At 41.3% G+C, this 14,888-nt stretch overlaps 1 protein-coding gene across 1 annotated transcript in view; it reads right to left on the bottom strand.

The window, feature by feature from the left end:
- Positions 1 to 987: 987 nt before the first annotated feature.
- Positions 988 to 14,888, bottom strand: part of adck1 (aarF domain containing kinase 1) — a 49,300-nt gene continuing 35,399 nt past the window's right edge. The window contains exons 9-11 of the mRNA XM_086128206.1: positions 12,661 to 12,858; positions 5,119 to 5,312; positions 988 to 2,638 (exon numbers count right to left, since the gene is read on the bottom strand). Coding sequence (XP_085984332.1) covers positions 2,479 to 2,638; positions 5,119 to 5,312; positions 12,661 to 12,858 — 552 coding nt within the window. The 3' untranslated portion in view covers positions 988 to 2,478. The remainder of the gene's footprint in view (positions 2,639 to 5,118; positions 5,313 to 12,660; positions 12,859 to 14,888) is intronic.

The following is a 14,888-nucleotide window of genomic DNA, read 5'->3' as shown; positions in this document are numbered from 1 at the left end:
TAAGGAATTAGAGCATGTAAAACTGGAACGGTGACTTCTGAGACTGGAGGGAAATGAATTAAAACACATTATCTTTTCGATGTCTGAATTGTTCTGATATTGAGATTAAAATATGTCAATAAACTTAGAATGACAATTTATTATTGTTGATTTATTTATTACTGCACTCACATTTTCTTGTACTTGTCATGTAAATATCAAAAATCTCAGAATGAGCCAGACAAAAGTCGACACACTGTAGATCTGTGGTTCTTAACCTTCGAAGAGGTACCGAACCCAACCAGTTCATATGCACGTTCACCGAACCCTTTATTAGTGAAAAACAAAAAATTGATTTTTTTTACACATACTTATCCTCTGTGTGTGTGTGTGTGTGTGTGAGAGAGAGAGATGGGCAACAGGAGTCTCTTCAGGTCGAAGTATCAGCAAAATCAAAATTATTATTATTATTATTACAGTATTTTCTTTTGCAAAGTGCATGAATGTTTAAAAAGATGTTTAAAAATGTGAAGTTCCAACTCAAGTCTGTTCACAAAATTCAAAAACAACTTTCCTCCACGTTGCGTGGGCTTCTCTTCCAGCCCTTTTGCTTCCTCTTCTCACTTCACTCTCCTTCTGCTCCTTTATTCCTCTCTTCTATACGCAGCCCCCCTTGCTTTCATCAAGTGGCTCAAGGAGCCACATTTGTTGGGATTAAGAGGCAGGCTGGGAAATGTAGTCTCTGGATTGTCTGCCATTTTGTGTGCGGCACAGGCTTCTGAAATGGGAGGTAACGTCCTCTACGCGTCCTTCTGTGATGCCGCGATGCTTAGTCGAGTTCCCATTTGCTCAAACTACAATATCTCTCAATCATTTATCATTTTTAATCTACTCTCGATCCACTTGATTAGTCTATTAATTCATCTTATATTGAGAAAAGTCTTATATTGTGCACCCTGATCTATTCTTCTCTTCTTCTATGTATGGAATGACAAAGACAAAACTCAGTGTTTTTGAGTGTTTATTATGGTAAGATGTAAAATAATCACCACAACAACTTTCATAACAGCATACATACAGTTTGTTCTTATAGATTACATTTGCAAGCAGTCAATAAAAAAAAAAAAAAAAACAACAACTAATATTGGCACTTTTCTGGTTCTTAAAGCCCATGTAAACCCGCGCAAATATCCTCCTTTGACTGAAGCCTTGGTTTGCGTTCTGCGCATGCTCTTGCTCTGTCCGCATGGAATCTTGGTCTTTTAGTTCAGTAAGTAATTTTATGCTCATCATCCCTGCCGAACTTGGAATACATTTACTTCTCCGAGGTGTTTTCACGTTATTTTGTGTCTCTACGGCCAACATGACTGTGTGTGTATACAGACGCACATAAACGTGTGGAGTGTATAAGTCCGCACGTCTGACGTGCAACGCGGACGAAATACACAAGCAGAGGTAAATAATCATGGCGAAGCTCAGTGACACAGCTCAAAAGCCCAATTTTGGAAATTTATATTAAAAAAAAAAAAAAAAACGATTGCTTTATTACTGTGGTGGCTGACATGAACATCAGATAAAATAAAATCTAAAAATTAACAGGCGGAAATTAGGTCTATTTGCATTACGATGTCCGTGAGTTGCCGCTTAAATGTGGTTATTCAAATGCGCGAGGTAACTCTCCATTCACGCATGTAAATGGTTTTCCAAAGGTTTTACAATCTGAAATTTAACATAAATATTGATCGCATGCAAACATATTCATGGTAGGTAAGACACCAATTCAGGAAACATTTCTGACTGCCTCTTTGAAAGAAGTGCCATTTTGAAATATGCCAGGATGTTTTCATTTCTAATTTGGGTAATTTTATCTCAGCACATAATGGGATTACAATTGTGTCTTCTTCAATGGCAGCACAGGAAGATACAACTTTTAAAAAATAACACTGCCAAAAATGCTTACAGGGACAGTTTTATTGTGAAAATATAATCTAACTGCAGTGCCTGGCATGAAATCCCAGCCCTGAGCAGTTGACAAACAGCATAACAACCCATTTATACATGGCTTCTAATTAAAAATTTGATGTTAAAAGGAAATTATGATTAAGCAGAATTGTGTGTGTGTGTGTGTGTGTGAGTGTGTGTGCGTGTGTTAATGATTCCACAACTTCCAAAAATTTCCACAAGAATGTGATTAGTGGAATGATTGACTCAGTAACTCGCGTTTGTTAAACAAATAATTACTACCTTGTGTTTACAGCAAATACTGGACATAACTGTAGCATCCTGAGGTATGATATGATTGCACCGCATCAATGGTCCAAAGGTTGGTTTGATCCAAATACTCAAACATGTGCCGGTACTTACAGTACTGGATATAGTATTGACTTCATTTTCCAACATTAACATAGACACTGTAAACCACTAAGTAGTTTGTGAGACAAGTAGACAAGCAGATAGAGGTTTGGTGTGCATCTACAAGTTGTAGAATTTCAATATGTCTCAGTGTAAAAATGCTAGTAGATTAGAAACCCTTCGTCCAAAAAGAGAACCCTTCAACCATAGAAACAACTCATACATACTAAGTCTCCAGAGGTTGAAGCACTCCGTCAGTGTGATTTGCAGACGTCTCCTTCTGGATTCAATCTTACTCCTTTTATGTCTGTCAGTCAAAGCAGAGAAAAACACCCAAAGTTAGAAAAAGTCTAAATCAAACAACAGGTTTATATTTATTTATCTATGATCTGAACCGCTTCCTCCTCACGAGAGCGTGATGGAGCCTATCCCAGCTGTCCTCGGACAGTCGACTCAAAAATAAAGTTGCGTTGAATTAATGGGTTATAAATTCACATCACGTTATTAAGGAGCTCAAATGAGTTGCAGAATAATGTATGTACACATTAATGCGGGAGATAGATTGTAAAATGTACTTCTCAGTCACTTCTATTAGCATGCCATTATTTGTTAGGTGAACATGGATTTCGAAAAATGTGTCTGTGAGCAAGCTGTTCTCAATTTTGCCAGATAAAGACACAACAGTGTGGTTGATTTCTATAAACTTGTATATGAATCCCCGATACAAGTTTCTTCCCTCGGCCCACTCTTGTCCGTCGCCGGCTAGTTGCTATTATCCGCTATTAGCCATCAGTGAACCAGCACACCGCTGTTGGGGCCGTTCAACTCGCTTCATGTACGGATCCACAGGACAGGGACACTCAAAGGTAAGTAGGCAGTTTATTATGTCTGCTAAACCACGAGGTAACGAGCAAGTGCGCTAACAAGGTCATGCATGATCCTGCGAGCTAGCCAGACTAGCGTTAGCGTCGACCGTAGAGTCACCGTCACGGCCTATGGTACGGCATGTGTAAGTCCACATAACAAAGAGACACTTTAGGTAGATTACATTTTTGATAAATGCTGTGGCAGCAAATCTGTCTGGGTGTATGTGACCCACAGTGCTCTACAGGCACAGACCCTCCAGATCCTGTCCACCACCTCCGTCGAACAGCATGACCGCAATCATCGTTGAAGCGCCAGCTCTGTACATACTTGAACAATTGTCACTGATCTATCGTCTACATCCCTGGGTCCTAACATAGCTTGTTTTGAAGTGGGGGAAAAAAAAGCACAACTTGCATTGTGGTGGAGCCACATTTAAGATAAGATAAGATATCCTTTATTAGTCCCACACTGGGGAAATTTACAGCCTCCAGCAGCAAGAATGTAGGCAGAAAGAAGAAGAAAAAACAAACAAACACCGTCCAATTAAGTGCAATATAAATACAAAATGGATTAATCGCAGTGCTATTTACAGTTGTTTTCCACATCATTCAATTATTAAATATTATTGTTGCTATTTTTTATTCAGCAGCCTGACAGCAGTTGGTAGGAACGAGCGTCTGTATCTCTCCTTCTTGCAGCGCGGGTGTAACAGTCTCTGGCTGAAGGAGCTACCTAGTGCTGTCAGGGCGGGCTGGAGAGGGTGGGAGGGACTGTCCATCATAGCTTTTAGCTTAGTTAGCATCCTTCTGTTGCCCACCTCCTCCAGAGTGTCAAGGGAGCAACCCAGGACAGAACTGGCCCTCCTGACCAGTCGCTCCAGTCTCTTTCTGTCCCGGGCTGAGATGCTGCCTGACCAGCAGACAATGCCATAATGGATGGCCGAGGCCACCACCGAGTTATAGAAAGTTTTAAGGAGCGACCCCTGAACCCCAAAAGACCTCAGTTTCCTGAGTAGGAAGAGTCGGCTCTGTCCTTTCCTAATCAGGTTGTCCGTGTTTGTAGACCAGTCCAGTTTGTTGTTCAGAAGAACACCTAGGTACTTGTAGGAGGTCACCCTCTCTATGTCCATACCCTGGATGTTCATCGGTGCCGGTGAGGACTGTTTTTTTGCGACAGCTGTTTATTTTTATGGCGAAACATTGTGTGGTATGGATTCTATATGTGTGAATTCTTAGGGAGAAAATCAATTCTAATCTGAAACACATTGATGTTTGATTGAACACAATGCATTTTTTTTCCATGATGGCACTGCGTCTTCAAGAGCTCTTTCTCCTCTTTTAGCTATAACCACTTCGAATAACAAGGCGTATGTAGAATAGTTATTAACCTACGATTTGATTACTGTCGATGTTTTGTGTTCTGTTGTGTCATTGTTATTGTTCTGGAAAGTGTTTTGTTACAGCTGCAGGTCTTGTGAAAGTGCTCTATATAAAAAAAGGATTCTTGCTTTGTATTCTCTATAAAAGTAAGTTGTCCTTGAAAAATATTCTGGAAAAACAATTTGTCTATTTGAGTTGATATTGAACGTTGATACAGGCTTACTCGGACAGTATCTCACAGTGACGTTATCCTCTAAAAAGAAAGTTTAAAGTCTTTGTTGAGCATCAAATCAAGAACAGAACCCAGCCATTGGTTCAGATATTTGAACAAAAAATGGGCCAAAATAATACCAATTAACTGCTGCAAGAAAAACGGAACTGACAAGTTAACTTTAACACTTGATTTTTTCCCCACATGCTGATTAATTGTAGCATCATTATAAAATTGGAAAGGAGCCGAGATAACCAAAATATAGGAATATTGCAAGTTAGTTAACTGTGATTTATTGTTATTATTTTCTTTCTTTCTTTCTTTTTGTACCTGGCCAAAGCACGTATGCAGCACCGCGACATATTGATGAAGGAGGACGACGACGCTCTTGTTTGTAGAGTGGTTTCAATTCCTCTCAATAGGTCATTGGTCTTCAATAACAGCAACATCTGCCGGGGAACTCTGTTCAACAGGTCATTGATTTGGGGCAGGTAAAGAGCTGCGTTGGTCCGTATTTCGACATCCTGACAGGAAAAGAGAGTTATAGTTACCGATGGTCCAAGCTCAATGTTTTTGCTAAGATGGTCTAAAATGTCTGGGATCAGCAGAGATAGAATTATACAAAACACAAACACATTTGAAAAATCGTCTTTGAAAAATAATGTGCAGAGGTACCGCCACTTACGACATTAATTGGTTCTGGAAGACATTTCTTCAAAAGAACATTTTGTTTGTAGAGATGCGTTTTCCATTTAAATGCCCTAATTTGTTCCAAGCCCCCTAAAATTCAGACAGAAATGTTTTCTAAAGCATAATAATTCATCAAAATACATAACAAATACATGTTATAATAAGATGACTGCACGATAAATGAGAGTTGTGCACAATGTAAAAAAAAACAAAGAATAGAGTCAAGAATAAAAATGATGGTCGTTTAATTTTTAACTGCGTCCTCGTCGTTTTTTTGCCTTCTTTAGTTCATGTTCTCTCTCAGAAGTGGTTTTTGTCTGGCGTTTTGTAAAGAACTGATCCAAGGACATTTGCTTTTGTCGGCTTTTAACAATCCTTCGAAAATGTCCGAGGCAAACATCAGCATCGTGAGCGATTGTCCCACTGGTGAACACTTTTTTTTGGGGTGATTCACATTTACGTCAAACTATCGGAACGTCTCATGGCCCGTGGGGTGAATGACGAGGACTCTGCAGAGACAAATATCTATTCTACACACATAGACACGTTGGGTGGAGGTCCCTCTTAGCCAATAGGATGACAGGAAGATGCTTGGTAATAGCCAATGGCAGAGCAGCTATAAATATGTTGCGTTCAGGAAACTCGTAGCTGCGAGTAGCAGCCCATACTGTATTTTTAGCCTTCATATCTTGAAATTTCTTTCGTAACAAGAGGCAATATTTTCCTGTTGAGGCGTTTCGGAACTTGAAAATTTCATATGAAGAGACGTTCGTAAGTAGAGGTACCACTGTATCGTCATCTTTTAAAAACATAAATGCACATTAAGAAACTGAGTAATGGAAAGACAAATTAATGGAGGCACAGTGTGTGTGTGTCTTTTCAATTGAACCCTTTCATACACACTGTAACCTGATAATATAAGCTCTTCACTGTAGTAACAGCTGCCTCTGAATGGGTTAACAGTTCTCCAATGCGTTTTTCCTCCCAAAATACCTCAAGGTTCAAGAATGACACCACTCTTAACACAGGCAAATTCAACCCCAATAAGAGAGCATGCATTGTGTTTTCTACAGTTTTTTTTTCCTCCCCTATACACCTCGCATTTGACTTGGGAGCAGTGGGACATCGACTGATTGGGCTCTCCCGGTTTAATCAAAACACGTGTTTGTGTACAACTAAGTTTGGCCCTTCAACATAGCCCTGGCTGTCCACACCACTCCTCTGCTTCCTCCAAAACTATTTGCTATGAACGCACATCGCCGTTGCATTTAAACAGCGTTACATTAAACCAGTGGTTCTCAATTTTCTGTCATGCCCCCCCAGGGAAGAGGAAAACATCCCCCCCCCCCCCCCCGCATGACTATAAATAGTATCATTTGTCTATAAAATTGTTATAAGTACACCTTTGCATAACACTGTATCCTTATGAACGTATCAGAGAATAAAAAAAGAAAGAAATATGGACCAACATAATGGACCAACTTACAACAAAGAATAGCTTTAGTAACTGGAACAGAAAAGATTTAAAGTGCATCTGAAATTCAAAAATTACAATTACATAAAATCAATAACTAATAATGCATTCAAACTAATCACCAACGTTATCTCAGAATAACAATATTTTAAAAAACTTTAACCAGGAAAACAAAAATACATAAAATAATTTGTGCTTTTTTTTTTTTTTTTTTTTTTTAAATCAAAGATGATGTCTGGATTAATGGCTACAGTGAGCACGTTTTGCAATGCACAGCTTTTCGAAGCGAGGTTTGAAGCAGGACACAGCAACTCTCGGCTCCTGCTCAATGTGTAGCCGGGACCTGTATTATTATACTGAAGTAGCAGTCACAAAGCGGCATGATTGTTGGCAATATTCGGCACGTTTTCACTGAAAAAAACTCAAGCAGCTTATCAGCGTGATTGGGGTGTAATGTCTTTAAGTGACGCCTTAATTTATTTGGCTTCATGCTGTCCGCTACCAAATGTTTTAGACACAGTAAGCACATCGACGTTCCCTCGTCTGCCACCGCAGTCACATTGAAGCCAAGCGCTACATACGCCTGGTCATATTTCCTCCCGGAGAATACTCCCTGCGCAAACTCTGCCAATGAGAGCACCACTGCCCCCTAACGTAGTGGAGGTGCAACTGCACGTTATTTTAGGACAAAATAAAAAAATAAAAATGCATGTTCCCCGAGGGCAAACGCGCCCCCCTTGACGGAGGCTCGCGCCCCCCCAGGGAGGCGCGCCCCACTATTTGAGAAACACTGCATTAAACGCAGGTGCGCAATTGCTTACCGTGTTGTCATAAACAGTAATCACACAAGCAGCAAAGTATACAACAGCCTGTACTGCTGCATGTGTTGTTTCAAGGTTTATAATTTATCTTGACACTGATGTTCATTTTGATTGTTTGCCTTTAGCTGTGTGGTAGCATTTAGGTATCGAACATTCGCTGTTTAATCATTTGCTTCACATCTGGGAATCGCAAATAACTTGAAGTAACAACGTTTTGGCTCTTATTTACGGAATCATTTGTTAAATGTTTGTGAAGTGCACGCTCACACTGTGTGCGAGTGTGTGTGTGGGGGGTGGGGGGGGGTACTAACAAGACATCCTGTCTTTGAAGGCAATTTACTGCTTTATCGTGCAACCCGGTAAACACTGAAAAATCTGCCCTTCGATGACAACTGCAACATGACTGTCGTTCGCAGATGAACGGCAATGACAATCTCTGACTATGTACTGTACATCATGGCGCAGCTCGACAACACAATATATTCCATGATCAACAATATGGCACAAATGCCATACTACATACATGACCACATAATAAACAGTTGAAAAGGCAAAAAAACAACAACAAGTGAATCCAAAAATGTGTCTTTTGTCCAGCTCGGCAAACTATCTAACGCTTCACGTTTTGATGTTTGTTAAACTGGATAATGAATACACAGCAGCACCAAGAGAGAGTGTTACATTGTCTCACTTCAAAACAGAATAAAGTAGGATTTCTGTAGCCTGCTCAACTCAAGTGAGCTCCGTGACGTGACGACAAAAGCACGACGCAGCGGCTGACTGACATAATAATGAAAGTTGTTGCTGACGTGTTTCAATTATCTATTCTTTTGTTGATGACACCCTGGTTATTAATTACTGTCATAGATACTATAGGCTAATAATTCATATTCATTTCACAATATGTAAGATTAATAATATATCAAGAATATAATCAATCATACATCGGTGGTTGAATGGTTCGCGCGTTGGCCTCACAGTGTCGAGGTGCAGGGTTCGATTCCGGCTTCAGCCTTCTTGTGTGGAGATTGCATGTTCTCCCTGTGCTTCCGTGGGTTTTCTCCGGGTACTCCGGTTTCCCCCCACATTCCAAAAACATGCATGGCAGGTTAACACTCTAAATTGTCTCAAGGTGTGCGTGTGAGCACGGATGGTTGTTCGTCTGTGTGTGCCCTGCGATTGGCTGGCAACCGGTTCAGGGTGTACCCGCCTGCTGCTCGAATACGGCTGGCATAGTCTCCAGCATGCCCCGCGACCCCTGTGAGGATAAGTGGATTGGAAAATGGATGGATGAATCATTTAGATAATAATAATAATTATAATAGATTTTATTTATAAGCGCCTTTCAAGACACCCAAGGACGGATGATGCACTTTTTCACAATTCGTCACCAATTTGTGATTTAGAGACTCTTCTCCACAGATATCAACTAATAAACTATCAAACATGACTTATTGGCATTATAAACATGCATTAAATAAAGGCCTTCAACTTACGCCTGGTCATCGCTGCAATTGAGTAAACAGGCATTCCCCGCCACTATAGAAAAACATGCAGGATACACATCAGGATCAAAAGACAACATGCCATCCTAAGCGCGTGATAAACAGTCACCACAGTCACAACAGCAGCAGTTTGTGCTCTGCTTGAAGAATAACAATTAGTCGCAATTATGGGAGGAAATATAGCAAGCCTCACAGCTGTCAGTGGGACTGAGAGAACTGTTCTCATTTGCATCTGCAAAGCGACAATAAGGAATTTCATAGCAAGTGCAGCAATAATAGGAAGTGCACAAGACAAAGGGAACGCAGCCAGCAGGAGGGGAAATTGGTGCGAGCAATTTCAGGTTTTCCTCTCTAATGGATAGATCCAAGTTATTTTATGCAAGAGACGTGGGGTAGTGGTGGCCTGAGCGAGTAAAATGTCTGAAAAAGTAATTTGCTTTTATCACAAAATGGTTCTCAGCACTTTTGTTGGGAAACAGCAATCTCAGAAAAGAACATTTTCCAGGTAAAACCTTATCAATATTAGGTACCTCACTTAAGATCCATCCATCCATCTATTTTCTGAATCGCTTTATCCTCACAAGGGTCATGGGGAGCGCTGGAGCCTATCCCAGCCGTCTTCAGGTAGAAGGCGGGGAACACCCTGAACCGGCTGCCAGCCCATCGAAGGGCACACAGACACGAACAACCATCTGCGCTCAGACCCACACCTGGGGACAATCTTGAGTGTTCAATCAGCCTGCCACGCAGGTTTTTGGAATGTGGGAGGAAATCGGAGTCCCCGGAGAAAATCCACGCAGGCACGGGAAGAACATGCAAACTCCACAGAGGAAGGTCGAAGCCGGAATCAAATCCTGCACCTCTGCACTGTGAGGCCGGCGCTACCCAGTTGGCCACTGGGCCGTCCGCGGAGTCGCTGTGTGATATTAAAATTGATTTGATGAACTGAAACCCTTATAGGTGAAAAATATGCCAAGAACAGAAATGAGAAAGGGGTAAATACTGTTTCACAGTACTGTATATATCAGATAAAGATCAACCAAGTAAACACAAACTGCAGTTTTCAATGGATAGTTTTATGAAAGGAGAAAAAATATTCAAAGCTGCAGGTACCTGGCTCTATGTGAAAAAGTAATTGACCCCTACACCTAAAAATTGGTTGGGCCAACCTCAGCAGCGCCAACTGAGATCAAGCATTTTCTCTAACTCACGATGAATGACTCACATCCGTGTGGAAATATTTTTTTAATTCAGCAACCCTGGAGGGTTTTTTGGGGTTATGCCACAGCATTTCAATCGGATTCAAGTCTGTCCTTGAACTAGGTGACACCTAAACCTTGGTTTTGTCACTGTACTGTGAAAAGCACGTATGTCCATTTCTGTCATTTAAAAAAAATGTTTACATTAAGGGCGGACGTCGACTTCACAGTGCAGGGGTACCGGGTTCAATTCCAGCTCCGGCCTCCCTGTGTGGAGTTTACATGTTCTCCCCGGGCCTGCGTGGGTTTTCTCCGGGTACTCCGGTTTCCTCCCACGTTCCAAAAACATGCATGGCAGGCTGATTGAACACACTAAATTGTCCCTCGGTGTGAGTGTGAGCGCACATGCTTGTTCGTCTCTGTGTGCCCTGCGATTGGCTGGCAACCGGTTCAGGGTGTCCCCCACCTACTGCCCAAAGACGGCTGGGATAGGCCCCAGCACCCCCCGCGACCCTAGTGAGGATTAAGCGGTTCGGAAAACGGATGGATGGATGTTTACGTTAATGGCATGTTCGAAATGCTCACGCCCCATTCCAGTAAAAGTGACAAAAATGGACAGACACGCTTTTATTAAGACAGCGACAATTTGTTTTTAAGACATTTGGAAGTCAACGTTGTAGTGTATTTCCGATCATTGTCCTGCTGCATAAGCCAGGTGCACTTCCACTCGAAGTGATGTACTGATGACTGAATTTTGCCCTTTACAAAGCAGCCACACAACCAGCACAATGTTAGATTTTTGGTATGCTGTTCTTTTTCTGAAATGGGGTGTAACATTAACTCCAATTGTAACAAGATATACACCTTCCAAAAACTTTTGTCTCGTTAGTGCACACTCTTAGAACCCTTTAAATTCTGAACTTAGCGCGCCTTTAGGGGTGTTCACACGGCAACTTTGACTCCAGTGTGGCACCGGGGCTGCCCTCCGTAGAGCGTTCACATGTACAAAGTTATACCAGTGTAGACTCTGAAAACAGTTTAAACCGGAGCAAATTTAACCCTGCTCAGGAGGTGGTTTAAAAATTTACTCCGGAGTAAATGCTAGTTTGCGGGGCAGCACCGATATATAAAATGGGGTGTGTGAACGCTACAGGGGCAGACTCGCTACGCGTGAGAAGAGTTGATCACATACGGGTAGAAGGCGTTGCTTTCGTGCTCTGTTGTACGTCCGTCATCTTTCCTTTTGTAGGAGACTGGACTGTCATGGAGTTGTTTGTGTAGTTTGTTCCTTTGTTGTTGTTTCTCTCTCTCTCATCCCTTTACGGTGTCTGATAGACCGCAGCGTTGATTTTTTTTGGAAACGTACAGACCATGGTTTTTCAATATGTCACAAACAAGGCGGGGAAAAGGAAGTCCACTTTACGCATGCGCATGTTTCATTTCCGTATTATTACTATTGCGCGGCCGGAGAAACTGCCGGCTGCACCGGGGTTAACGCACTTCTCTTTAGTAAGCGGCTTTATACGTGTGAACACTCCAAAAAATTTACACCGGTTTAAGATATATCGCAACAAAATACATCGGTGCAGCACCGATGCCGTGTGAACACCCCTATTGTCAACCCCATTCATTGTGTAGGTGGTGAAGGGAGGTGACCATGGAATGGAGCGTTGCTGAGTGGCACTGAGGGTCTCTGTACGACTCAGATGTCTACCACGATGGCAAATCAGCTTGAATAATAACATTTATAGCAGCGCTCTAGTGATGTCAGAAAACATTTCCGAAGAAGCTGTTTAAGTTAAGAGTGAGAAAAATGCTTGGCTCTATTGCACTTACAGTAACCATGCTGTGAATATCTCCCGGCCCTGGTGCATAATTATCTTTGGAATCCAAAAGAAACATTGATCTTTTTAATCTCCTGGCATCGTTATAAGACCCAATGACGGAGCAAGAGTGCCTCATTTTAAGAGCAACCGAGAAATATGCTGTGCAATCAAATGTAACCAGTCGAATGCTGTCCACCTGAGATAGTGAGCGAAAAAAAAAAAAGTGGGAAGTAACCAGAATTTGTGCCAAGAGCCAAGTCCTGTATAAAATGTTATATAATTAAAACTCAGTTGAGCGGTTTCAGTCTTCGAAACCTCTTGCCTGTTGGAAATCTGTCCAACCAATAGAAATCCTACCTCTGAGAGTGTGACAGGCACAGAACTGATACCAGAGTTGACGGCAGTCCAGGAACGAGCGGTGAGTACACAAGCAAACAGTGGATATAGGTCACCAGCTCCCAGTTTGCGACTGTAACGCTCCACCCCAGGCATGTCCTGTTGAATCAGAGACTGCCAGAGCCGGCAGTAGTTTACTCTGAAGTCTGGTTGTAAGACCTGGGTACAAAAAAGTATTCAAAGTGGCAATTGCTTGTTAAATAAAATACATAGTACAGTATATATTGCATTGCAACCAAGTCAAGTCAACTTTATTGTCAAATGCGCCGTATGTGCAACATACAGCACAGATGAAAGTTCTTCCCTCTCAACCGGACAAAACAACAAGAGGAGCCGCTGCGGGTGCCCGCGCCGCCATCAAAAGAACAGTAAACATAAAATGACAAATTAATACAACACAACATATAAGACACAAAATGTGTCTTTATTTTTTCACATTTTCTTGAATCACTGCTTGGATTTTATTACTTATTGGAGTTTGCGGAATTAGGTGAACATCGTAAAAAGGATTTGAGCTTTACTCTAATAGCGAGTGAAGCATTAGTGCTTGTCTTTGATTCGCTTTCATATGCTAAGAGTTCAGATTTCAAAAAAGACAGACACTTCAAACAGACACTAAATGTAATTTCAGTCCATTAATTGGATTATTAACTATGTATTTAAACTGTAAACCATAATTTTTGCATTTTTTGCTAGCAAGTAGCTAGCAACGACAAGTAAACACTGGGATCATCCAGCTGGGATGGCCCGTTTTTCACTCAAAGCCTCTATCGGGAAAATGATATGAGCTTGCATTTTCAGCGGAGGAACCAGACACAATTTAGCCATTCAACATTGTTAGACATACATTGTAAATAATGTCCAAAAATTGCGTTCAAATGGCAACAAAATGTATGTGGACATATCTACTTACGCCCACTTCAGCCTCTGAAAATATCACAAATGATTAGCATCTCCATTGGTAACTTAAGAGAGAATGACAACGTTCTATGGGGGCATGAACGATGGGAACACGGTGGAGCTCCTCGGCTGCCTGAGTGGCGTCCCTGACACGGAGGTCCCGTGGGAGGGCGACCGCGACCTGCGGCCCCTATTGTACTGTGTTGATCGTTTTAATATTTTTACAGGTTGAAGTGAACCGGATGAGGAATGTGCAGATCAATTTTGGTGGTGATTGTTTGGAGTTTTCAGATATTTAATGAAAATATAAAGTTTTTCGCCACCTGCAGAAAAGGAGCTAACACCACTAAATAAACCCTTTATTTTTATGGACTCCGTGTCGTTCTTCATGCTACATCCTGAGGGAGCTACATATGGATCAATATTCTGATTTCTTAGAGGTAGTATTTTAAATGTTCTGAAAAGCGCTTCTTCCAGCTGCAGCGATTGTGAAGGCTCGATATAAATAAAGCTGCATTGTATTGTATTCCCTTTAGCGTAGCGCCATCTAGTGGATGCATAACAACCGCAGCCAGGACTCTATATAAATAAAGCTGAATTGTATTGTATTCACTTTGGCGTAGCTCCATCTAGAGGATCCATAACGCAACTGCAGCCACGATTGTAGCTTCTATTCTATGTGCCTTATAATGCAGTGCAGCCTATATCTGAAAACTGTGCTAAAACAGGACATTCATTGAAGCTGCGCCTCCGGAGCGCCTTATAGTGTGGAAAATTGCGGTAATTTTAATGCCGAAATAATTTTTACATAGACCTCTTATATAGGTGCCAATGTTCTGCCCAATCATGTGTCCCTCTAACGGTGGGAAAGGACAACAGCGGTTAAACATGAAGAAAGACCTTGGTTAAGTCTTGACAAGTTACACTTTGTCATATTTAGTCGAGTGATCCAACATTGGTTATGCTGTTTGCTTATGTCGGAGGAAAAAAACGGCCAAAATCACTTTTATTTGTTAAGCAATTAACGAAGGGTCTTTTTCTTTTTGCTAACTTGTTCACACATCTGGTTGAGTGTTTTGTTACAAAACCTGTATCAATCAAAAAAACAACAAAAAAAAAACCCCAAGGCATGGTCTAAAAATGGCGCTTTTTCTTGTTTTCCAAAAATGTTGAAATTTTACTTCGGCATTTCTGCTCTGTGGCCGGCAAGATGTCTAATCTTTACATTCTTTGAAACTGTGCAGAATTGGGAAATTCACTGTATATACAAACATTTTATATTATGCTTC

This window comes from Hippocampus guttulatus, chromosome 13 (assembly GCF_054856545.1).
Source record: "Hippocampus guttulatus isolate MCC_2025c chromosome 13, RoL_Hgut_1.0, whole genome shotgun sequence".
Classification (NCBI taxonomy): domain Eukaryota; kingdom Metazoa; phylum Chordata; class Actinopteri; order Syngnathiformes; family Syngnathidae; genus Hippocampus; species Hippocampus guttulatus.
The sequence above is the reverse complement of the archived record's forward strand: the minus strand, read 5'-3'. Positions and strand labels throughout refer to the sequence as shown.